This window comes from Aulonocara stuartgranti (genome assembly GCF_965226115.1).
Source record: "Aulonocara stuartgranti genome assembly, chromosome: 3".
NCBI lineage: Eukaryota > Metazoa > Chordata > Actinopteri > Cichliformes > Cichlidae > Aulonocara > Aulonocara stuartgranti.
The window spans coordinates 24,327,814-24,355,257 of NC_138941.1; the positions used below are offsets into that span (position 1 = coordinate 24,327,814).

The 27,444-nt window shown below is 39.7% G+C and overlaps 1 protein-coding gene across 1 annotated transcript in view; it reads left to right on the forward strand.

Moving 5' to 3' along the window:
• Positions 1-941: 941 nt before the first annotated feature.
• The window catches only part of afap1 (actin filament associated protein 1), a 96,431-nt gene continuing 69,928 nt past the window's right edge, over positions 942-27,444 (forward strand). Inside the window, exon 1 of the mRNA XM_082511117.1 lies at positions 942-1,069. Coding sequence (XP_082367243.1) covers positions 1,045-1,069 — 25 coding nt within the window. The 5' untranslated portion in view covers positions 942-1,044. The remainder of the gene's footprint in view (positions 1,070-27,444) is intronic.

Genomic DNA, 27,444 nt, shown 5'->3' on the forward strand with positions numbered 1-27,444 from the left:
GTTCTTCTTTCAAGATGACTCCTACTCTATTTCTCTTCCTATCTACACCATGACGTAAGGCAAAGGAACGTAGTTAAAGCTATGACTGTAAAAAAAAAAAGACTATAAATGGCAAATAACTATAAATATTGTCTCTTTTTCTTACGTTTAAAAAAATAATATTATAGAATTATTTTCCCCTTTAAAAATTGTCTCATTTCCAGACATGGACCTGAGAGGTGATGATGAATAAAAAAAACTGTCAGAAACACAAGCTTTATAAAATACATGGTATTGTTTTGCTAAAGGTTGAATAATTTTCCTAAACCTATTTTTTGTTTTTGAGATGAAGCCTCACAGAGTTAAATACTTTCTAGTTATTTATCTATGTGTTAAGATTAAACATTAACTGAGCATTTTTTTTATTATTTTTTTACTATTTAATTTGTAAAAATGTGTACACACACACACACACACACACACACACACACACGTAGGAAAATATTTAGTATACACATCCAGAAATGCATACACTATTATATATTGTACATATATTTATTAGTTTCAGGTTGGCCATTCTTGTATTTTGCTCGTTTGTGTTGTTGTGTTTGCACATCTCTGTTGCTTGTGGGGCTCGCACACAAGAATTTCACTCGCATGTGCTGTGCCAGTGTGCCTGCACATGTGATGTGACAATAAAAGTGATTTGATTGATTTATGAGCTCTATAGCTTCATAGTTTGTGTGGGCAAAGAGCAGCAGATTTTTTTTAGGTTTTTTTTTTTTTTTGGTGTGCTTTGGTGCTCCAGTGTGCTGCGACTGTATATGCCAAACAGCTTTCACTTGCTTTCACACACTGGCTACACAACACGTTCTACAGGCCCACGTGGCCACGAGACCCGCCTCCCGCGATACAGCCTGCGATTGGACGGCGCTCCTATCACTCACTTCCTGTCAGAACAGGGTGGAGGAGACGGAGAGGGGGTGCTTGACGGATGCACCCGCCCTTCCTTTATTGTGACCGGCTGGAGAGGAGTTATCAGTTATCCATGTTGTCCGTTGTAACATGGATAAGGAGAAAAACGACAAAGGTAAGCTGCTGGATTCAAACGACCTCTGGTCGTAGACTTTATTTAACGAGTTGCTCCCAGTTCGTCTGGATGTGTTGCTGAATTCATTCAAACAATTGATGGAAGCTGCGTGCTGGGCTTTATTTACTGCCTACATTTTTAAATAACGCTTTAATGACACTAAATTCCTATTGGTTCGTTTGTGATATTTACTGTCCCCAACTCTCTGCAGTTGTACCTTTTAGTAGTCTTTTGGTGCGTGCGTGCGTGCGTGCGTGTGTGATACTGTGTAGTGACTACGCTGTCTTCAGTTGCATCTACTCTGATATTTTCATTTCATTTTCCTATTTAGACATTTTAGTGTATTTTCTTTAAAGTATTTTTTACGTGTTTTGTGTTATTGGTAAATATTAGAGGACATTAGAATAAAGCTACAAAGGGCCATGTGGTAACACAGACGAAGGCAGGAAAAGGAGGAGGCAGGGAGAAAGAGGTGTGATTAATTGGTAGACCTTGGGTGTGTGATGCCTGTGTTTGGATACTGCAGGCTGCTCTCAGCATCAGCAGCCCTGCAGGAGGAGGAGGAAGGAGGGGGTGAAGAGGGGACCAGCTGGGAGCATGGATCTCTGTCAGCTTTCCCAGCTGTGACTTCCAGACAAGTGGTCGTCATTGAAATGAAAAGAGCAAAGAGAGGCCAGTTAACAGACTGATTCATTAAATTAAGATTTCTCAACATGAAAAAAACGCTCGGGAGAAAGTGTTTAAGGCAACGTTACTGTTTTTAATCCACTTTTGATCGATTAGAATGATATATCCAAAGAAAAACAAGTTCATGTTTATCAATGTATTTATGGTTATATGCCATCTAGAATCCAAACATATCAGAGGTGATTTCCATATTCGTTTTAAATTTTGAACACATTTGTTTCAAGAGGGTTAAGACATTTTGCTAGTGTTGCCTCGTGTCTTAAAGAGAGGCACAGGCATCAGCTGATCTGGCAACCCCCACCAGTTATTCAAATACAACAGAGCAATTAGACAGACGAAACATGAGATGAAGAATAATTAGGATGGAACAATTAATAGGATTAAAAAAGTCAGCTTGCACCGGAGATGACTTCTAATAAAAATGATCCCTTTAGTCACCTTTGAAAATGTTGAAATTGTAGTGATCAGTTACTCAGCCAGTTTGAAGAAACCCCAAATCAGCTGTTTTGTATATTAATGTTCATTTAATGAAGTCCTCTAAAATTTTTACTTTTTTACAATTGTTTACTTTGTTCCTCAACAAACAAATCTTTATGATGACCGATTCAAAGATATACTTCAAATGAGAAGCACTGATTCTTTGTCTTTGTGTATGAAAAGTTGTAACCATTTTACACACGTTCATGTTCACATTACATTACATTTGAACAGTCACCACATGGTTTAAGTTTTAAGAATTTCACAATTTTTAACTTATTTCTTTACTTCTAATCTGGCGTGTCTTTATCATTCTGTGACATTAACCGAGGGAGAAAGAACGTCAGAACAAATGACAGAGAGAGGAGAATATTTCCAGATATTATTACATCCAAAGAACCATGATAGACATAAAAGGCCCCGAGTAGTTGCTGTGAACAGGGGTTGTGGCCAGTAATTCCTTGCCTATTCTGTCATTTCCATGTTAATTTCTATGTTTACCATTAAAAGCCCCCCTATTATTTATAATACTATTAATTCCACAGCTCAAAATCCTATTTAGTAGTAATTTGTTAGTAATTGAGTTACACCAGTGTGTGAATGTGTGCGTGAATGGGTGGATGACAGGTTGTGTAAAGCGCTTTGGGGTCCTTAGGGACTAGAAAAGCGCTATACAAATACAGGCCATTTACCATTTACCATTTAGGTTTGTGAGTTATAAGTAGATCAGTGTTTACAAATAACAGAAATCATATTAAATAACAACCAGTATAAATAGCTGATGATTATATGAGCAGCACCATATACAGGATGGGGCCATTGCCATCTACAAGCTGTGTACTTTAGACTGCTTTTCCAGTCTGTGTATAACTGACAGTTTGGTACCCATTTGATATTCAAATAGACACATATGCTGTGGTACCTAAAATATCAGTAACCCAGTAACCTTTCAGATAGCAGGCATCATGCTGGCCTACACAGACATTTCTGACTTCTGTTTTGTTTGTGGGTTAATCATGTACAGTTATTCCCAGACTCCTTCTTGCTTTTTTTAAACCCCTGTTTGTATCTCTATCTGTCTGATTTTTGTTGTGTCCTGGATTAGTTCAAAGGACAGACCAGCTTCCCCACAGCCAGTTACTGTGTGACAACAGACAAAGGCAGGCAAACAATCTGTAAACATCCTGTAGACTGAATGGAGCTTTGAGCCAACAATGTAACCTGCACATGCGGAGGAAAGGTGAGAGGTGAGATTTGTAGCACACACTTTGTAGTTTCACTGGAGAGTTTTAGAATTCCTACAACAAATGTTACTAATAACTGGAAAAAGCTATTGTATAATGGCAGAAAGAACCTTAGTGAACTGGTATACCAGTTCTCACCACTTGTTATGACTAAAACAAAGCAGCGTCTGAGAAACTTGTCAAAGTTTGCCTTAAGTCAGTGAGGTGTTTACAGTTAATGATTTAAATTTGTTTTGTTGCTTCAGTTGAACATGTTCTAGGGCTTAAAATATAGTCATTAAAGAATAGGAGTAAGGCTTCAGTCTTAGAAACCAGTCAGCAACTACCAGTCGCTAGGAAAAAAATGTCTTCTCTGTTGTTGGTAGTCGCTAAGTGAAACTAGTCACAACCCTTACTCACGCAAGTTGTGAGTGAGGGTTGAGGCAACTGAGAAGGAATCTGTAATTGCTCACCTTTATGTGAGCAATTTCACATTGCAACTGTCAGCAGTCACTCACCAAACAGCTGGGGGCAGCAGCTGGTCTCCAAGCCTGTGAATGAATCTTCACCCAGTTTGGTTCAGGCACAAGGTCACGATTTACTTACTGGTTGGGTTAGGCATTAAACCCTACATCGTTAGAGTTTAAAGACCAAATCATTCTTCATTTACTTACATAGTTATAAATGCAGCTGCCTGTAAGCTGCAAGGATTGATAAACATTGTTCAGCTTTCTTCTTTTGTCCATTGTCCAGACTGCTGAGGCTATAGCTTAACAGAAACCTGACTCTGGCATGAAAGGCATGACGACAACAACAGAAAACAAATGAAAGAAATAGTAGTCACCAGTATTGACGGTGTATGTGTGAACGAGTGAACAGTATTCTGCCAGACTGGTGAAAAAAAATAAGTTCCAGTGGGACAGAGGAAGAGCAAATATTGATCATTCAGAAACACAGGGCCCAGGTGTCTCCATTTACCCTGATGCTATGTTCCCCCAACTACTGGAACAGCCTGAAGAAACACACATAAACAGGACAGAGCAAGAGGGAGTAGTGTAAGGACTCTTGACTGATGACTAATTAAGTATTACCTTAATCCAACGTAGTGTTTTTGTTGGTTTTTAAAATTCCTTTACATGCAAGTTCAAAGAACCCATTAGTCCTTCGCTGGATGAGGTACAAATACTGCCACGTCTTCAACGTCCTAATGCAGATTTTGTCATTCTGCTGTTATCTCTCAGCAGCCCCTATCTGAATCATTCAGAGGCTTAATTATAGCTTGAACTATTCCTTTGCTCACTTCTAAGAATGCAAACTTAAAAAGTCGAGTATAGCAAAATTCCAACGAGGAAAAGTTCAATGTAATATACATCATCTTTGGCATATCTTTTCAAACACTGTGGTTCATATATTTATTCCTATTTACACTCACTGGTTTTGAGTCTTAATTACCTCAGCTCTGTTAATGCTGTTGGTTCTGCTAGTGACATCATCACTATTGGACATCTGGGTCTGTTTGGGTTTGTGTGTTGAGGTGTAACAATGCAAGATATAATTCAAGCATGCACGATACATATTTATCTTGTTACAGGACTCAAACCACTGCTTTATTTATTTATTTTGGGTTTCCTTGATCAGGTAAAAGTCATTTTCTAACTAATCGGTGTGCCCTCCTTGTTTAACTTTGAACAGCTGTGTTTCTTTTGACCTCTCTTCTTCTTCTTCTTCATCCTCAGCACAATTTCCTTTGTCCTCTCTTTTGTCCATTTCCTCCTTTTGTTGGTTCTCTCTCTCTTAAACCCCCCAACCCCCACCTTTGGTATGTGTACCGTACTGTGCTTAGCTTTAGGCCAACATTTCCAGTCTGCTCCCTATCCTCCAGTGTCTCTCTCAGTTTGTATAAATCTCTGTCTTCAATCCTGCCTGCAGGTGGGGACTCTACACTCATAGTTAAAAGTCAGGAGGAAAAAAAGAAAAGATGAAATATTTGCTCTGCAGTGTGTGTCTGTGTGTAGTGAATTACAACCTGCTAATGGCCTCAACAAACAAAGAGTCAATTATAGTCAATGACTGGATCTTGAATCTGAATAAGTTGCTAACAAGCTCTTAGAGCAGAACAATACGTCTAAATAATTGTTTCCAACACGAGGAGGCATCCACAGAGCACAGCTGCCTTCCTGCCTCACTCTCTCCTGATGTCTGCTTCTTCTGGCCTGTCAGTGCTTGTGAGAAGACTGAAAAGAAATGAAAGAAATGCATGATTGTAATGCCTGTGCTGCGCAGATAGACTGCCTAATTTCAAGTCGGGACACGGCTGGGATCTGCAGCTCACAAGTAATGTGTTTGGATAATTCAGTGTCTGTCAGTATGAGCCCAGAAAGCCATCATTCCTTTTCATTGCTTAGGTGGTGGTTGCTGGTGGAGGTTTGTAGCAAAACTGAAACATCTATTTATTTGACAACCAGATGTTTTCCAGATATTCAATTTCAATTCTATTTGTGGAGGAAGAGTGGTGTATGTTCACAGCGTTGTACAGCGCCATGAAAAAGTATTTGTTCCTTCCTGAGAGCCATAGTTGCCTATATTCTTCACCTTATCCCTGCATGAATGATTCAAGCAACCCATCTGCAATCACACTTAAACAGGCACATACACAAATGCTTACATCAACATTTGTTCCAAATGCACTCATTTACGTGACCACGCACATAAACTGAAATCCTATATTTTCCAACAACTCTTTAAGTAGCGATAAAGAAATATAGAAAATAAAAATGACATTGGTGAAATAGCAGCAAAGTGTGTGGCACCTGAGATGATCATCTTCTAGGTGAGCGATTGAAGCAACTATGAGTGAGATTGCAGATCTATGACCTGGTAGTAAATACCAGAGCCATTTACCAAGAGGCGCTGGTGAATCTGAGCCCTAGAATATCAGGTTAATTAGTGATGGGCCATGAATGTGAGGCTGATAAAGTGCTTGGAGTGTATACACTAAAGCACTATTAGGAATATAAGGTGAAGTCTGATGTATAGTGTTTTGTCAGTTCAGTTCAATTCATTTCAATTCAATTTTTATTCTTACAGCACCAAATCACAGCAACAGTCACCTCAAGGCGCTTTATATTGTAAGGTAGAAGCTACAATTATACATACAGAGAAAAACCCAACAATCATATGACCCCCTACGAGCAAGCACTTTGGCGACAGTGGGAAGGAAAAACGTCTGGCAGAACCAGGCTCAGGGAGGGGCGGGGCCATCTGCTGCGACCTGTTGGGGAGAGAGAAGGAAGACAGAATAAAAGACATGCTGTGGAAGAGAGACAGAGATTAATAACAAGTATGATTCAGTGCAGAGAGGTCTATGGACACATAGTGAGTGAAGAAGAAATACTCAATGCATCACGGGAATCCCCCAGTAGCCTGTACCTATTGCAGCATAACTAAGGGAGGATTCAGGGTCACCTGATCCAGCCCTGACTCAGTTTTAAGCCTAATCTTAAAAGTAGAGATAGTGTCTGTCTGCTGAAAACTCTGCCTCCCATCCTTCTTTTAAATACTCTAGGAACAACAAGTAGGCCTGCAGTGTGAGAGCAAAGTGCCCTAATAGGGTGATATGGTACTACAAGGTCATTAAGATAAGATGGGCCCTGATTATTTAAGACCTTGTAGGATTCTGAATTCTGGATTTAACAGGGAGTCACTGAAGGGAAGCCAATATAGGAGAAATCTGCTCTGTCAGGACTCTTGTTACAGCATTTTGGATTAACTGAAGTCTTTTAAGGGAGTTTTTAGGACATCCTGATAATAATGAATTACAGTATTCCACCCTAGCAGTAATAAACGCACAAACTAGTTTTTCAGCTTTACTCTGAGACAGGATATTTCTAATTTTAGAGATAGAAAAGTGCTATATAATGGCCAGTTCATTGCATATTTGTTTTGGTGTTATTCATATCCATATTAAATTATAAAGTTCAGTGTGAAGTTTTCTATGTTTGGTGAATAACTCTAACAAAATGTGATGTAAGTGCGACAGCTGGTTGAACCAACATGAATAAATGCTACAATCATCATTTTTGATTTAACTTGCCGTATTTAATTTACTAGAACAGTAAGTCCATTAATAAAGTAGCTTTTATAAATTTTATTTTAAATCGCTGAGCTCTTTTTAATCCTGTCTTTTAAAGATTTCAGTATATTAATGAATTAATTGATTATTTTAAAGATGTTGTTCCCTTTAAGGGTCACCACAGTGGATCATCTGTCACCCTGTGCTTTGCATCTTCCTTTGTAACACCAAATCTTCCTTTACTACAACCATGAATCCTCTCTGTGGTCTTCCTCTTTTCCTGCTGTCTGGGAGCTCTATATTTAGCATCCTTTGTCCTGTATTTAGGCAGTATAGCCACTATCCCTCCTCTAAATCACCCCAGTCTCGCCTTTTAACTTTGTCTGTAAACTGCTCAACCTGAGTTGTCTCTCTGATGTTGTTTCTCATGCCATGTTCATTTTGTTTACTACCAGTGGAAATTGAAGAAGTCACTTGGATAAGTGACAAAATGTTTCTACCACTGAAAACACTACGTTTGAATTTTTTTTTCTGAGTTTTCCTGATTTTCTTACCTGGATGTTTGAGAATGCAGCTTTCTTTACAAACTCAGTGATGCTGAAAAAAACTGTTCATGTATTTATTACATCTAGATTAAACTAGTGCAATTCAGTATTTGATAAAGCATATATCTAAGGTTGGATCGGGTGACTGTGAACCGTCCCTTCGTAATGCTGCAATAAGTTGAGGCTGCTTCTCATGATATACTGAGCATTTTGTCTTCACTCACATTTTTTTAACTCTATGTGTTTGTACAACACTTTGCATTTAATCATTGGATATGATTACTTTCTAGCTTCTATCATGTCCAATCAGTTGCAGCAGATGGCTGCCCTTCCCAGAGCCTGGTTCTGCCAGCAGTTTGTTCCTGTTAAAAGGGAGTTTTTCCTTCCCAGTGTCTCCAAGTGCTTGCTCATAGGTGGTTGTCTGATCGTTGGACTTCTTTCTCTATTATTGTAGGGTCTCTAGCCTACAATATAAAGAGCCTTGATGTAGCTGTCAGTGCTTTTACTACAGCTCTGCACATCACCCCTGTTCTTGTACCAGTACGCGTCTCCCTCATTTCTTAGAAATCCTCTCACTCTCCAAGTTTGTATTAAACAGTCTGAATAAGAAGTCTTCTGCACTCTCTCCAGGACAACTCCATACATCCACAGGTATCTGGTCTAACTGCTTTAACACTCTTCATCCTCTTCATAGCTGCCCTCACTTCATTCTTACTAATCCTCTGAGAAGTGAATATAGTAAAAGCATTTATATCTATACATGACCTATGTTTATGATTTATAAAAAATGTAGATGTTCTTGTGCAAGATTTTTAATCCCGAAGAATCTTTCAAATGCCGTATGAAGATAAATAGTAGCTTCAGGTGATAAAGACTGTCTAAGTCAACATTTGCTCAAGTGTAATAGAGTTGCATGTATGTGTAATAAGTCAGCATGTCAGTGAACCAGGTTAGGGGGAGTTCTTCTCCATTAATATGTCAGATGCTATCCAGATTGTGCTGCAGGGTACGTACACGAAAAGCATTAGTGAGAAACACTGGAAAGGGGAGGGTTTCATCCTATGTGTTTGTGTAAAAGCAGAATATGTGAAGAGTTTTAACAGATGAAAAACTGCTGGTGTGAGTCACAGTCTTAGGGGGTATGAGCTGAGTGTTGAGGTGTCTATGACTGTGTAGTCTTCCCACAGTTCAGCAAGGTTGGCACACAGGAGTGCCTTTGTCTTAATCTTCCTCTGTCTTTCTCATCCACTCTATAAAATCTGCCCATCAGAAGTCCTCACAGACTACCAAGATTTCCATTCAGTCTCTTTGCCTGTGACCTCTTTTCACGTTTACTTCTACTCCACTTAAGTCTTATGTTGTGAATTTTTTTTAGGTGCTGTGTATAGTATTTTAGAGATAATGCATATGAATAGGGTATAAAAAAAGAAGAGTCCATCCAAAACAGACTAATATTTAGACAAGCTTGATAAATCTCTACAGTATTATGGTAATTTTGGGCTCTTGATGATTTCTTTGAGCTTTGAACCATTGTGGAATAGTTGTGCAGCATATACTAATGACTTTAATGCATGCATAAATGTAAAGACTTTTAAAAACAAGAATTAGGCAAACAAGTTAAAATAAATTTTATGAAATAGAAATAGACATAAATCCCAACTAATATTTGGTAAAATGTCCTTGTACTCTACAGTTCCAATTATGAGAAACCGTTGCCGTTGGCAACCATCACTTGCTAGTCAGGAAAGGTTTCTTAATCAAGTACTAGATCACGCTTTCCTTTGGGATCAAATACTTAATTCACTCTATGGCAGGCAAATCAGTTTATAACTTTTATTTAATGTGTGTGTTATTTTTTAAATTGGTTGATATTCTATTTCCATTTGATATTCAATTTCTCCACATTATATGATAGAGGGCCACCAGAAAAAAAGTTTTTTCTTCTCTTCCAGAATTCTAAAAAAAACTCAGAGTTCTGAGATTAAACTCAGAATTCTGAGATTAAAGTCAGAATTCTGAGATTAAAGTCAGAGTTCTGAGATTAAAGTCAGAGTTCTGACTGTTTCTTCAGAATTCTGAGTTTTTTCTCAGAATTCTGACTTTTGCATTGCACTTCTCACAAGAGGAAGTCTGCGGCTAATAATGCTGGCAAATGTGAGGCAGAGAGAAAAGCAAAGTTAGCACAAGGAATACATGTTGCAAAAGGAACACAAAACCGGGACCATGACATGCTGAGGTGTCATCGTTACTGGTGATGACCATACCCGTAATCTTAACCATATGCTATTAGAATATCCTTGTTTTACATTGTTCTCCCAAGTCTTTTTAGTGAAGGGACAAGGCCTAGAGTTGTGGCTAATACTGATAATGGCTTTAGACCTCAGAGGGTTAATGAATCTTCTTGTACACAAACCTTCCCTTACTAGAAAATCCAGGAAGGACATGTAAAGGGCATCTAGCACATGACTAAAACTTTCTGTTTTGAACTGTTTTTCAACCAAAATGAGATCTTTTAAAAATGCAGTTCCAATTGCTGTACAAAGAATAAATGGGTAGGATCAGCTTTGTTATTAGAGTCTGATCACAGATAAAGGCTGTTTATTAAAAGCCTGCAGGGGGAAGACTATGGAAAAAAGTAACTCTAGTCCCCCACAGAGAATGTAGACTAAGCCTCAACTCAGACTGAGAGTCAAAGAGACAGAGAGTATGGATGCACACACAAATCTTAGCTCATACCTATCTCCTTTGCATTCCTTTAGACCACATGCAGATGGAACAAGACATGTCTTTCCTGAGGCTGGAGTGTACTGACTGGATGGAATGTGATCCAGCAGATTCATGTCATCCAGTTCACTTCTACATGGGGATGAAATGCAGGAGATTCTCATGAGAACACAGACTATATTTAAAAAGAATGCACATAGAGCGTGCCTTGATTTTGGTGTGGGGACGTGTGTGTGTGTGTGTGTTACGCCCCCCTGCAGCCCCTAATCTCATTGCAGTGCCATTTTTTTTTACTGTTATTATTATTTTTTTTAAATATAAGTGACCCTGGGGCTAGAGAAGAAGGCCACAGATTGCGCCTCGTCTAGCTCCTCAGTCTGACACACAAAGTTTCAGGATGTATAAAACTGAAATCAGTTAGATAATTTAAACAGAAGCTCTTTATTTACTCACGATCGCCCTTTCAGGATTCTTCCGCTATTTTAATTAACCCGAGAAAGGCAGCAATCAGTTTGCTAAATGTTTCTGGACAAAAAAAGATACCAGCATGTGGTTAACTTAGTTTAACATGAGCCTCACCAGGAATCTTGATTTTTCTTGGGCCCTGTCATGCCCTATAAAGCAGAGGTCCTTATGCTTTTTCAGCTCAGGACCAAACAGGTTTTTCATTTATCTTCCAAAATATGAGACTCAAATGCAAAGAGCCTCCAAGATATCTTTAAAAAAACAAACAGTGGGGAGCTTTTTTTGTCCAGGTCTGGGACACACTGAGGTTACAGACAGTAATGAATTACTTAATTCCTTATAAAACACACAAGATTCATTTCAGTTCATATCAATAATATAAAATGGTATCAAACACACACATAATGCAACATTTTCAAAGACATTCGGTTATTTCTTCTTCTTTTTTCCTGGAGTCTGTTGCTTCCGTAGCTTCTCTGGAAACTGATGCGTTCCTTGAACAGTAGATGCTGATCAGTACTGTTAGTGTTGTATTCCTCCTTTTGCAGAGGTCGATTCCCACTTCAAAATCAGGTGAATTTGTCATTTAATAAATGATTTTTCACAGACAGCCTTCTTAAATTCGAAACTGAATACTGCAGAACTAAATACCTTTTGAATGACTTAAGTCCCAACCCAGTTTTACTCTGTTGCAATCACCACAAGGTCGACAGGAATACACAGACACACAGGGTTATCATTTTTACATTCAGACGTTGTTACTGTGCTCCTCATTTCGATTACTGATTCAGAAAGAAAACAACATGCTAATAAGAAAGTGAGAAATCGTATTAAAAGTGCAAGAAACAAAACAAAACCAATAAAACACTGCCACTGCAAAGTGATTAGGGGCTGCAGAAGGGCCTAACAGTGTGTGTGTGTGTGTGTGTGTGTGTGTGTGTGTGTGTGTGTGTGTGTAGTGGGACTAACAGTAGGCAGGGAGATGACGTAGGAAAAGGGAAAATTTCAGTCAAAGAAGTGTTACAATTGCTGTAGGTCGAAATATCACTTCCTACTGTGATGACTCACTAATTACATTTCACCAGTTGTTTAAATAAATGAGTCAGCCCTCTCTCTATCAGTGGTTTCACTGTTTTTGTTTGATGTAGTAAGCATCACTAAAAACACTAAATAGTAGTGCAGTGCTTTTATTGGCAAATAAGGTATGAATTTGAAACAGATGTAGAGTAAAGCGTATAATAGCTGTAGTAGGTATTTCATTTGATAAATATTCAATAAAATTAGAAATAGAATTTATGCGAAAAATTATTTTTAATTGCAACATTAGTGTGATCTGCCGTTGGTGTGGTCTGCTCTGCCTCCTGAAAGATATCTTTTTGTTCATGCCACTGCCTCCAAACCATACATCATTGCAGCAGATCTCACTACCATCTTGTAAACCTTCCCTTTCATTCTTCTGCTGTCCTTCTGTCTTAAATCACCTCCAACAACGATCTCTACCTACTCCACCCTGCATGTTTAGTCTTCTTTGCTTCTTTTATACACCATCCAATATGGATGGCTACGCACAGGTATTTGAAACTCACCTATCTGCTTATTTCCACTGCTCTTTAGATTGCATTAGTTATTGTTAAAATACGCTGATTGTGACTTTGTTTATGACTTAGTGCATTGTTAGGATTTTCCCTTCCCACTGACGCATTATTGCAATTGTGCTGTCACTTGGGCTTTGTTTTTTGATCTTACTAACATTTTGCACATATAAAACGTATCTGCCCAGCCGATAATCTATATTGCACATAAAACATGTAAATGCTGTAGAGTTAAGGTCATCCTGCATCTAACAGTAAGATGCAATTAACGTGATAAAACAGTATTAAACATGTAGTCGGTTTTTTATTTTTTTTTAAAGAAGGATCATGGTTTGTATTTTTGTTGACACCAATTTCTCTTTTTAAACTTGCTGAATTGTTTCATTTTTTAAGGATTTACGAATACATTGTGGTTTGGGCTAAATGGTACTTGTTTAAACAATAACTTTGCACACTGAAAATTGACAAGCTGAAAGTGGCAGACACCTCTCACTAATGTCCTAGCAAGCATTCACCAGGCTGTATCAGCTTCTTTTTGTGTAAATGCACAATTGCAATGGCATGCCTACTACTAACTGTAACACTACTGAGTCTGTTAACTTTAGTGGCAAAGTAAACTGGTTACTAGACTGCTGTAGAGAAGTGCACTGCAAGGTCAGAATACATATTTGCAGTGGGAGAGGAAGTCCTGAAATAACAAAAATTACCAAGAAATGATGATGATCATCTTGAACAAATAATGACGTATATCATTAAATACACCATTAAATACACATCCTTTCCAATTATTTGTTCATTTAATTCAATTCAGTTTTATTTTTGTAGCACCAAATTGCAACAACACTCATCTCAAAGTATGCATTGTAAAGATCTATGTATGTAACATGAACAGCGGTGAACCATGTAGTTTTCACTGCATATAGAGTGTCTGAAAAAGTAGCAGGTTCAGATGAAAGAGCAGTCCATCGCAGTGGGCCATACGTGTAAATGAGAAAAGTGTGTGTGATTGTCCAAGGTCTGATCCTGACCTGGTCTCTCTACCATCTCAGAGAGAGACCCCCAGATGTGTTGGGTGCCCATTAGAAACAGATGTGACGAGGGAATGAAGCACACACAATCAAACAAGTGTTTCTACTGTATCATTCAATACTCCCTCAAAAAAGATTTTTTAGAGCTTATCAATTCTCAAGGCCATTATTTGTAAGTACATAGTTCTTTTTTTTCTCCCTCTTTCTTTCAACACTTTGTATTGGCCATGTGTGTCTTTTTGGCAAATTTAGTAGATGTTAATTGGCAGGACCTGGCATTTCTTTCCATTGTGTGTGTGTGTGTGTGTGTGTGTGTGTGTGTGTGTGTGTGTGTGTGTATGCATATGTTTCTGTCTTTCGACTACTATTGGTATATGTGTGTCTTTAGCTGGCAGGCCTGTTGAAGTCATTACTTATACGAGGCCCGCGTGCTAACTGCGAGGCTGAAAGTCAATTTCACGCAAAGTTTCCATTCTGTTATTATTGTAACCCACTGCATTCCTCCTCTCTCTTCATGCAAATGTCAGCTATTTTGGGGCTCCCTTCACCATATTTACCCTGAAAATCAGTGTATCACCCCCTAACAAAATAAATAAAAAAAATAAGAGGTAGAAGAAAGAGAAAGCAGGAAAAAAATCATTGGATACACCTGGGAAGGGCAGCTGTGGTATTCCCATCTTGTTTTTTGTAGTGTGTGCTTAGTATTTCTGAAAATACACTGCTCAAAAGAATGCATCCGATCTCAAATCAAGATATAGATAGAAAAACAGCTAATGTACCACCGAAAACGTGATCACCAGCGTCTACTCCCCGGACTTTCAATTTGTGACTGTTGCAGGCTCATATTTCTGCTGTGGGAGTTTAGTGTCATACTGCTAACTGCTGTTTACATACTACCTGATGCTAGCATAGTGCAGATATTGGGCACATGTATGAGAGAGCACATAACTGGAGGCTGCTTACATTATAGCTGTGGACTTACTCATTCAAGGACAGGGCTCTCTAAATTTCACCAGTGTTCAACCAGGGGAGCAATACAGGGTTAGGGTTAGAGCACAAAAGCACTAACTCTCCTTGGTCAGTCTGACCATATGTCCCTGCTTCTAGCATACACCCCAGTCAGGAAAAGGGCTCCCACTAATTAAGATTACAAAAACATGGCCTGAAGCTAACTCTCACCAGCTGCAGGAATGTTTCCAAAAAACAAATTGTATAGTTTTTAACCACTAGAGGACTACACAGCTGCAGATTTGGGCTACACCAAATTCTCCGTGGAGTCAATGTGAAGAGAGGCATATTTGAGGATAAGCCAGCTTACAGCCTGAGGACAGAGGACCACCTAAACAGCAAAAACAACACACAGGTATGGTGAAGGATCCACCACATCACTGGCTACAAGTCTGGCAACCTTTCAGCTACTGAGGGCAACGCCTTGCTGGCAAAAGAGTTAAAGCTGTTCTTTGCCCACTTTGAGGCTGTCTCAGCACCACTCCATCACCCACACCAGTCTGAAGCTCCAACACATTTATGATGAAGGAGTGTGCAGTAAGCCGAATACTGAGCACAGAGAACACTAGGAAAGCTCCTGGACCTGATAGTGAGGCTGGATGGGTGCTGAAAGACTGTGCAGACCATCTGGCTAGGGAATTGACCATGGTTGTCAACCATTCGCTCACTCTTGTCACAGTCCACCATTCCACTCTTCTTAAAGTCCTCTGTCATTATCTCCCTGCCACAAAAGTCCACTGTAAACAGATTAAATGATGACCATCCAAGTGGCACTCACATCCTTTGTCATGAAGTGCTTTGAGTAAAGTCACATCATTGCCAGCAAGTTCTTGAGCGATCCTTGGACAAACATCAGTTTGTCTGTAGCACCAGCAAATCTAAAGAGGATGCTGTTGCCTCTCTCCATTCTGCTCTGGTCCACCTGGAGCACCAAGAGGTGTATACAAGGCTGCTCTTTGTGGATTGTAGCTCAGTCTTTAACACGACCCTTCCACCATAGACTGGTGTCCATGATCAGAGCCTCTATGCTGTCCTTTGAGCCCGCCATTCCTAGCCACTGGCTGGATTTCTTGATTTCTTCATCCACTTCCTCTAAATGTTGGTAGTACATCCCATATTGTCCATAATAGTAATAGCATGTGTTTTTTTTTTGGAGCAGTTCATTTTAGGGGGGGTATCTTCCTTATGTATTCGCAGATGCTCAGTGCTTCATCTTGAATTGTGGTATGGACACTCACTAATCCTTAAGTAGGCTCTCTTTGCTTTGTTTATAGTGCCTCAGGGTAGGGCTGTTCGATATAACGATATATATTGGATGACGATATAAAAACGTCTATCGTTTCATTTTATGCTATCGTTTGTTTCGTGGTGTCGCAAAATAAACTGTTTACGGCAATATTTTTTTCACCGTTTTGATGGTCACTGTAGTGGCTATGTTCATTTGTTAAAGTTCTCTCTTTCTCTTATATTTAATATAACCAAACTCTGGACGGACAAGAGCCTGTGTTTATGCGTTGTCGTTAGCAACAACGACAGTAATACGGAGCCCCGCAAGTGACATGGGAGGAAAAAAAATTAAGACAAACTTTTGCGTGTCCGCTTGTTTATTTTCCACATAAACCTTTCAAAATAAAGCTCAAGATCCTGTTGAGACTTTTCAAAATAAAATGAATCACGTGAAAGAGTATGCAGAGTGTTTACGGATGAAAACCAAAAAAGAGCCATCAGGTGCTAAGAAATAAAGCTTGGACTCAAACGTTAGAACAGGCTTTTCCCCGCAGCACACCGTGTAATAAATACTCACAAAGAAAACGACGGCCGTTACAACTTATGTCTAAAAATGTATAGTTTCATGCATCGGTTAAAACATTCGACTCCAGGTACACGACACCCAGCTGGAAACACTTCACGCAAGTCGAGCTGCCCAAGATTCACAGAATTTACAGAAAATGTTAATTTTTGTGATTTATATTGTTATCGGGACGATAGATGTCTTATATCGGGATATGAGATTTTGGTCATATCGCACAGCCCTACCTCAGGGTGCTTTAGGTGGCGACCTCCATGCATTATGAGGAGTTTTCGCATGTCAACATCACTATCTCCCTCTGTGGCTACCTTAATATTCCAGCTAGGTATCCGGTGAATTGTAGGGTATATGTATTGATGACTTCTTATTTCTACCATTCAGCTGGCCTCTCAGTACCTGTCTTACCTTTTGGAGGTATTTGGCGGTGGCAGTGGTCTTTGTGCATCTTTATGACCGCTCCCATTGGCCTATGACAGTCCTATAGATCTCCTTTTCTGCCTTCTGCCAACTCCATCCCTTCAGTCTGGATCACCCTCTCTTTGCACCTATTAGGTCACACTTATCCAGTCCTGATGTCCTCGCTGTAGATCCAGGTGAGTTGGATAAATGAGTTAATGTGTCAAGCTGTTCTCTTGACGTAAGAGGACCTTCTGTAAGAGGGCTACAGATGCAGTGGAGGAAGCACACTTGGAGGCAGGAATTTTAATCACCTGATATGTAATTTATTTACAAATGCTGACAACAAGGCTGCTCAGGTTGGTGGTATGGACAACAACAGACTAAAAGTATACAAAAAAAACTTAAAACAGCTGAGAAGAAACTCAGAAATTAATTGAAACAAAAAACAAAGCTATGCCCATGGCAACTGGGCTATTAGCCAGCACTTGAGTGTTACAGTGCCACCTTAAACTCTCCCTCGGGACTTCAGCTAAGGCTTATAAAGCTTAAACCACTCCCCAGATTAAAGAATGCAAGGATTTATCAATGAACTCACTTAATAGATATTTTTACACAAAGCATGACAATATTTTATTTACCACATCTGAGGCTTTTACAAATAACCACAAGTACACAAGATTGTTTACAATGTTTAAAAGAGTGATCATGACCATCATTAGATAACTGTCATAGCTGTGTTATGTTAAAGTGGTTATTGAGCCATTAAATTCATAAACAATGGTTTTAAAGCCTGTATTTGCAATGCAACAGTTTTCATTAGCAACTGAGTGAAACCAGAGTACCACTAAGCCGAGGGCAGTTAGAAATGTCATAATGCCAGTGTCTGTGAAGGTTCTCAGTCATCCAGGTCATCACAGTCTAAGGCAGTGGTTCCCAAACTTTTTTTGCTGAGCCCCCCCGTTTTACACGATAAATGTTTGCGCCCCCCGCGTGCACACGCACGCACGCACACATCCTCCAACCACACACCCATATTTTGCTCCATTGCGTTTTATTTCACACCTCAAACATTTAGTAAACAATTAAGCAAATACAAGTAATCTGCAATAAATTACAGGTAGTAATAAAATAAACTACTAACTCTTTTATGCTAGAAAAACTCTTTGCATTGCTAGAAAAACTCTTTGCACAAAGACTTGATAGTTTTATTGAAAAATATCAACTAATACATGAAAACCAATTTGGATTTCGTAAAAATAGGTCAACGGCATTAGCGTTGTTGACTTTTATTGAAGATATTTCATCTGCAACACATAATAATAAATACACAGTGGGAGTATTTGTTGATTTAAAAAAAGCTTTTGATACGATACAACATTCTATTTTGATTTCTAAATTGTATAACTATGGAGTGAGAGGAGTAGCATTGAATTGGTTAATGAGTTATTTAGAGAATAGGTTGCAATATGTTTATTATTTTGGCAATACTTCTGAAAGACTGAAGATTGTATGTGGTGTTCCTCAAGGTTCTATTTTGGGACCTAAACTCTTTAATTTATATATTAATGATATTTGTGACGTATCTAAAAGGTTAAATTCGATTTTATTTGCAGATGACACAAATTTTTATTGCTCTGGAGAGAATTTGAAAGACTTGGTTGAAATTATGACTTCTGAGATGTTAAGAATAAAAAAATGGTTTGATGTAAATAAATTATCTTTGAATCTGACAAAAACGAAATATATGATATTTGGCAATCGTGTAAAGGAGGATAAAGTCATTATGTTTATAGAGGAAGAATTGATTGAAAGAGTTACTGAATTTCGTTTTTTGGGTGTAATAGTGGATGAGAATTTGACATGGAAATCTCATATTGAACATATTAGAAAGAAAATGGTCAAAAGTATTTATATTTTGGGTAGTATAAGAGATTTATTAAATTATAAAACAATGCGTATTTTATATTTTTCTTTGTTTTTTTCATATATCAACTATTGTGTTGAAGTTTGGGGGAATACATATGAGAATACCATAAAACCTTTAAACCTATTACAGAAGAAAGTTATACGAATAATTCATAATGTTAAATATAGAGAACATACAAACAAATTATTTATAGAATCAAAATTATTAAAATTAGGAGATTTAGTGAAATTACGGACATTATTAATTATGTTTAAGGCTAAAAATAATATTTTGCCTTTTAAGTTACAAAGAGTATTTTTGATGTGTTCAAGGGGAGAAGAGAATAGAAGGAAATTTTATTTTAAACATCAGTTAGCCAGGACTACACAAAGATTAATGAGCACAACGGTTAGGGGTATAAGACTGTGGAATTCACTTCATTATAATTTAAAGAATTGTATAAATTTACAATGTTTTAAAAAGTGTTATATGTTTAAAACGATAACTCAGTATGAAGAATGCGAATGAATGTGATGTTGGTTTGGGATTCGACCGGAGAGAAATGTCAATATTAGTTTGTTCCTGATTTTTTTGGTGCCCACCGGTGATATAAGTTCGATGGTAGATAGGGGGCAGGGTTTAATAAGAATATTTTCTTCTTCCTGCTCCTTTTCACACATGGTTGTTGTGTTTTGTTGACAGAAGATGTGGTTGTTTTGTTTGATTTGTAGTACCAAGTGTGAAATAAATAAAAATGAAATGAAAATGAAATGAAATGTTACGTCCACACCTACACGGGTATTTCTGAAAACGCAGCTGTTTCGTCCACACGTAAACGGCATTTCGAATCACCGAAAACAGATTTTTTTAAAACTCCTTTTTTGCATTTACGTGTGGACGAGGAATACAGAGTTCGTCACGCAACGTCAAAGGTATGTGCCTTTTTCACGTCATGCTGTACATCAGGTTATTGTTTATATGAGATGAATTGCAGAATGGCAGATAGAGACAAAATACTGTTAATCTGACTATCTGCAGGTTTTACACGCTTACATACACACGCAGTTACTGTCCCTCCATTTGCAAAGGCAGAGGCGTCATGGTGTAATTATTTTACGTGTAGTTTTTTTTCCTGTGTAATAATATTCAACATTGCTATCTAGAGCTGGGCGATATAAGATTTTTTTCATATCACGATATGTTTTTTTCATTTCAGGCGATAACGATATCTATCACGATATAAGCCAAATAACTATATTTGTAAGATTTAAATGTGCCGTTGCTCACAAGTAAAATGTGAAATAATCAGCAGCTTGTTTTTATTTAAATATTTATTTCCCATAATAAGTTCAACAGGGTAGATGTACTTAAGGAACATGAGACTTTTTCAGATAAATAAAGGCAAATATTGCAAACTACACAAAAGGCAGCCGCTAAAGCGTTTAAGTTTCAAAATAGAACAAACGAAACAGACTAAATTGTCAATTCCACTTAGAAACAAAATATTAATTCTAAAAATAAATCTTAGTTTGTTTTACAGAAGAACAGACAAAACTGACTAACTTTTGTCAATATCAAATAAACTGAGAACTAAAAGGAAATTCTCAATCTCTCCTTGTTGTATAGCTTAGCTTTTCAAACAGTTTTAACAGTTACTTTAATCTGACAAAAGCCGAATGACGAATTAGCGATTCCAGTCAGAGACTGAGGCTACGTCCACACGTACACGGGTATTTTTGAAAACGGAGATTTTCCGTTTTCGGTTTAAAAAATAATCCCGTCCACACATAAAGGGAGAAATGAAGGAAAACGCTGCTATGAACATGCCAAAGCAGCAGGTGGCGCTAGATTCCTAACTGTGCAGAAATGTTGGCCAATCAGAAGTCTAGAAGCCTCGGTGGGAAAAAGTAAACAAAGCTGGGGCATAGAAGCAGAACAGAGTCGTATGTGTGGAGGGACAGTAACTGTGTGTAAGCATTTAAACACTGCAGAGAGTAGAATTAACAGTAACAGTATTGTAGAAATTCATTTCACCGAAACAATAATGTGGCGCACAGTGTGACGTCAAAAAATGCGCACACCTTTGACGCTGCGTTTTCTCCGTTTTTCTAGTCCACACGTAAATGCAAAAACGGAGTTTTCAAAAATATCCACCCTGGCTGGAGTTTTTGAAAATCTTCGTTTTCAGTGACCAAAAACGCCGTTTACGTGTGGACGAAAGGTGCAAACGCATAGAAAAATCTGCGTTTTCAAAAATACCCAGGTACGTGTGGACGTAGCGCATGCACCAGTTTATTGTATTTCCAGACTTGCTTTCAGCACAATTTACAGTTTACGCTACTCTGTTTTTGTCAGACTTGAAATAGCCGAAATACCTTCACACTACGGAACTTCTCTGGCTCTTCCGTTCGACAATCTCTCCGGCATTGGAACCATCATCTGTTTTCTCTTCGGTAACCTTCGGTCACGCTCGGTTGATTTTTCTAGTCGGCACACTCATTTCCTCCATTACCTGGGCGGTACGGTGGCTGGCTGCTTCCCAAACAAATACACATGTGCGGCTTGGCACTTGTGCTGTACGTAACAAGTCACGTGACGTGACACTGCGGCTGTGATTGGTTCGGCTCTGCGCTACTTAATTTGGATTGGCTGTTCTTTTTTTTCTTTTTTTTCTTTTTTTTTTTAAGAGGACAAGAGCGGCGAGGTCTATCGCGATAGTTTAATTTTTCTATCGAGAAAAAGTTATATCGCGATACATATCGTTATCGTTCTATCGCCCAGCTCTAGCGCTATCAATACATTTTTCAAAAAATGCCTCTCTGTGCAAAATAGGTTTAAAAAAATAAACAGCTGTGGGATACTGTTTGTCTGAGATTTAGACAGGGGGAACAAATCGTGGCAGGCTTAGCCTGATATTATTTGTATCCCACTGTAACTTTACTGTATAAAGTACCTGTCGTGAGGACCAAAAAACTGTGGAGCAACGAGGCTGTGGAGGAGCTTCGCACGTGTTTGGAGACCACAGACTGGGACACAATGAAGGCTGCTTCTAACAGCTTGGACGAGTTTACGGACACTGTCACCTCCTATATCCACTTCTGTGAGGACAGCATTGTGCCATCACGCACCAGGGTGAGTTATAACAATGACAAACCCTGGTTTACCCCTAAACTCAAAAAGCTGTGGCTGGAAAAGAGTAAGGCGTTCAGAAGCGGAGACAGGGACTGCTACAGAGAGGCCAAGTACAGGTTCACTAAGGAAGTGGACATTGCCAAACATCAGCACTCTGAGAAGATGCAGCAGCAGATCTCAGAGAATGACTCGGCCTCTGTGTGGAAAGGTTTTAGGAATATCACAAACTACAAGCCTAAAACCCCCCACTCCACTGATGACTTGCTCTTAGCCAACACCCTTAACGACTTCTACTGTCGTTTTGACGAGCCATCAGGCAGCCTTCACACCTCCAACGACCCCAACAATAGAGGCACTTTGGACACTCATTCCCCCACCTCTCCCCCCTCCATAGAGCCATCACCACCTTCAAACTGTTCACCTGCAACACCCGCCCCCTCACCCCACACAAAAGAGGATTTCACACCACCTCCTCCGACCACAACTCTTCATATTCATGAAGCAGATGTGAGGAAGCAGTTTAGGAGTCTGAATGCTCGGAAAGCTCCCGGCCCAGACGGTGTGTCTCCTGCCACCCTCAGACACTGTGCAAACGAGCTGGCCCCAGTGTTTTCTGGCATCTTCAACTCCTCACTGCAGGCATGTCATGTGCCTGCCTGCTTCAAGTCCTCTACCATAATCCCTGTCCCCAAGAAACCTAGGATCACTGGACTAAATGACTACAGACCCGTGGCTCTGACATCTGTGGTCATGAAGTCTTTTGAGCGCCTAGTTCTCTCCCATCTCAAGACCCTCACGGCCCCCCTCCTGGACCCCCTGCAGTTTGCATATAGAGCCAACAGGTCTGTAGACGACGCCATCAACATGGCCCTACACTTCATCCCGCAGCATCTGGACTCCCCAGGAACCTACGCCAGGATCCTGTTTGTGGACTTCAGCTCTGCCTTCAACACCATCCTTCCAGACCATCTCCGAGGCAAGCTTTCCCAGATGAATGTGCCTGATCCCATCTGCCGGTGGATCACTGACTTCCTGACGGACAGGAAGCAGCACGTGAGGCTGGGGAAGAATGTCTCGGACTCCCGGACCATCAGCACCGGCTCCCCTCAGGGCTGTGTTCTTTCTCGTCTGCTCTTCTCCCTGTACACCAACTGCTGCACCTCCACCCACCAGTCTGTCAAGCTAATCAAGTTCGCAGATGACACCACCGTCATTGGGCTCATCTCTGACGGGGATGAGTCTGCCTACAGGAGGGAGGTTGAACGTCTGGTGTCTTGGTGCAGCCACAACAACCTGGTGCTGAATGCCCAGAAGACAGTGGAGATTATTGTGGACTTCAGGAAGCACACAGCCCCACTCCCCCCCATCATCCTGACTGACACCCCCATCACCTCTGTGGACTCATTCCGCTTCCTGGGTACCACCATCACCCAGGACCTGAAGTGGGAGCCCACCATCACCTCCGTCATCAAGAAAGCCCAGCAGAGGATGTACTTCCTGAGGCAGCTGAAGAAATTCAACCTGCCAACACGGACGATGATGCAATTCTACACTGCAATCATCGAGTCCATCCTCACCTCCTCCATCACCGTGTGGTACGCTGGAGCCACTATCAGGGACAAACAGAGACTGCAGCGTGTTGTGCGCTCTGCTGAGAAGGTGATTGGCTGCAGACTCCCATCTCTGCAGGACCTGTACACCTCCAGGACACTGCGGCGTGCAGCCCGGATCTCAGCTGACCCTTCTCACCCTGGACACAGTCTGTTTGACCTGCTCCCCTCAGGCAGGAGGCTCCGGTCCATTCGCACCAGAACCTCTCGCCACAAGAACAGTTTCTTCCCCTCTGCTGTTGGACACATGAACAATAACCACATGACTGTCCCCGCCACTAACACATGACCCTACGCTGTGTCACTGCATCATTTCATGTCTGGCACTGATCACCACCTGCACTCATGTATATATCTTTCAACGTAGCACTCTTAATTCTTATTCTCATGTATATATGTTTGGCACTGATCACCACCTGCACTCATGTATATATCTTTCTACGTAGCACTCATAATTCTTATTCTCATGTATATATCTCATGTATATCTCATGCACATATCTTTCTTTCTACATAGCACTTTAATTCTTATTGTCTGCACTGAAGCACCGCAGCAATTTCCTAATGTTGTAAACCTCAACATCTGGCAATAAACCCATTCTGATTCTGATTCTGATAGTATAGTATGTATATCTCCAAAATGTCAGGAGTAGTTAGTCATTACAAGAAGTGTTTGTGAACTAAAAATCACGAATGTGGGATACTGTTTACCAGAACCAAATTCCTTGTATGTGTCTGCACATATACTTGGCCAATAAACACGATTCTGATTCTGATACTGTTTGTCCGTTATTTAAACAGCCCAGCGCTGCTCCCTACAAAGGTAAAACCAATTCTGCAGGGGAGACCTACCTTGGCACTTGTGCAGGTGAAACCAAAGGGAAGATATGCTTCACCATATTTTCTAGTCTTTGGCTTAGAATGAAGTTGGTTTGGAAACATATTCGGCGATGCTTCATCTCCTGCTTTGCGTTTCTGTAGGCGCCCGTGCTAGCAGTGTCCAAGCGTTTTGTCCCCCCCCCCCCCCCCCTTTCATCCCGCGCCCCCCCTGCCATGGCTCTGCGCCCCCGCTAGGGGGCGGGCCCCACACTTTGGGAAGGTCTGGTCTAAGGAATTTGGAAAGACAAGCATTTGGACTTGTTAAAGTTTCTTCTTTAAGGCCATTTGACCTTAGTAAATCACATGATAGGTTGGGGTTAGGTTTCACAATGGGTTCACCCAAAACCTTGGTTGATTGTGACCCACACCCATTTTCACACCTTGACTCTGTGATTAGGTAGAGGAATTAATAGGGGGTCTACGACCTCCTTGGGGACACTCCCATAGGGCTTAAATCTAGGACTCTCCACCAATGACTCTTAGAACTGAAGAGGTTTCTTGGATGAGAGGTGAAAAGTCCCAACACTTTTCTTTCCTATTCATAATGTCAGTGTTTGCAAAGTGATGATCTTGTAATGGTGCCCATTTAAACTGAGATGCAGCCACTTACTTAGGAACATATGATAAAACAGTATACATAATCAAGACCAAGAATCTCTAAATTTAAGTAAATGAAATGATTTGGGGCAATCAGCTAAATTCCATTAAATGGTAATGAGATGGCAAGAATTTGCAGCAGATATAATGTGAAATGATCTCATCTCCTTTCACGTACCCATGTTCTTTCACCCTTAGCTGGAGAAACGGTCTTGGGTTGTTTAGACTACCATTCTGCATCCTTGTGATTATGTGGTTTTTAAAAGCTGCAGTGCGGTCTTTGTCATGCACTCTGTCCTTCTGTCTATGGCAAGACATATGAAAGTCATCACCATTTTCATTACCTCATCATCTTCTCTCTAATACTCCTTTTGCCTCTCATTAGGTTGTAAATCTGAGGCTGAGCTCTCAGGATTTACTGCATAATTTGCGTCTTCAAAAATATGTGTTTCCTTTGGCGGTGTGTCTTCACCTCAAATTCTTGCCAAGGAGGAAAATAACAAAATCTTTTTAATGTTTGGACTTGTTTTCTCAGTGTTGGCTTTTCAAATGGAGTTACCATGGTGTTAAAATCACCTACTGAAAGTAACCTGCCAGGCTGTCTCATAGTGAACCTTGCGTGTCACGTCATTATCTTAAACCCTTCCTATCCTTTGAACCTACAAGACATCTAGCTATGTTAGTTCGTAAATATGTACTCTGTGAAATGTTATATCCTCCATGGTAATTATCTATTGCACTGGATTTATTGCAAGCATTGGCGGAGCAGCAATGGAATCAATTTTCAAAATAAAAACTGTCTGTTTTTCCAACATATTCAACTCGTATTGAAAGAGGTTCTGTCAGAAAGACATATTTTGTTTGTGCCAATGCAATATGCCATCCACCAGTTCTCCACCATTCATAAGGGTTGGGTAGTGGATCTGTGAGTTAAACAAGTTGGCTTGGACAGCTTGACACCCCTGTCCATAGAGCATAACAGGGCATATCCACAGGAAGGCATACTGATCAGATGCCTAAACTACTGTTTGTGTCTGTGTCACAAAGAAGATGGTGATTTATAATTGATTACTTTGCTACTTTATTGTTAATACAGATAACTGAAATATTTTACTATGAGAATGTATGTTTTTTCACTACAGTTCACCCAAGCATGGTGCATTTGGTCAAACTCTTGAATCAGCTATTTATGAAACTTGTTTTTGTTTTGTACTTTAGAACTAAAGGAGACTACAGCGAGGCCTCTAATAGCAAGAATATAGGCATTTAAGCTTTTAATCAGATAGAGTTGTCCTTACATGGTTTCGGCTCCTTTGTGGGGTTTTTAAGCTACTTTCTTTGATACTTCTAGAACATGTGGTTCCTGCGCAGTTATGTACGTGTTTTATATTACACTGGTTTCCAGTTTATGCCATGTTTGAGATTAGATCTAAACTTCAAACTAATGTTTGTTTTCTTACTATTTCTTGGAAAAGACCAACAGGAGAGTGTGTACAGAAAGAAAAAAAGGCTAAATGTCTGTGAGAGGTTTGTGTGCTCCCACCATATCTGTCGACTGCCTAAAAACGTGATTTCTAAAGGGGTTTTTTTGTTTTGTTTTTGTTTTGTTTTAAGTTTTTTTTCAGTTGCACATTAACTGACTTAATGGTGCAGTGTGCACAAAAACAAAGCTCATGGAAAATGCATTTTGAAACCAGTTTCTACAGTGCTGAAAATTCACTCTTTTGGCATTTGTATAAACATGGGGAAAAAACATCTTGAAGCTGCTGGTCAAAGACAGAATTGGGGTTCATCTTCTTTGGAAAATAAATGTGTTATAATCTCTATGAGAATCAGAAAAAAAGTCAGTTTGCTGATCTGGAGCATGCAGCTTTGTGTTAATACAATGCCAAAATCTTTGGTACATGCCAACAAATTCAGCCCAAAGGTCAAACCATGGAATGCTAAGAGAAATTACAAAAAACCCAAGAGCTGCATTTCAGACTCTACAGGCCTCGCTTGACATGTTAAAAGTACAATTAGAAAAAGTTGCATCTGAACAAACGCACAGATGAGGCCAATGTTAAGTTGTTTGCCCATACATATTTGTAAAAACCAAAAAAGTCAAATGTGAGGACATCCGTCCCATATCTAAAGGTTTGAATTAAATTAGGTCATGCATCAGGACAATGATCCCATACACAACACCAAACCTGTAGTGGGATGGCTTAAAAAGAAAGATT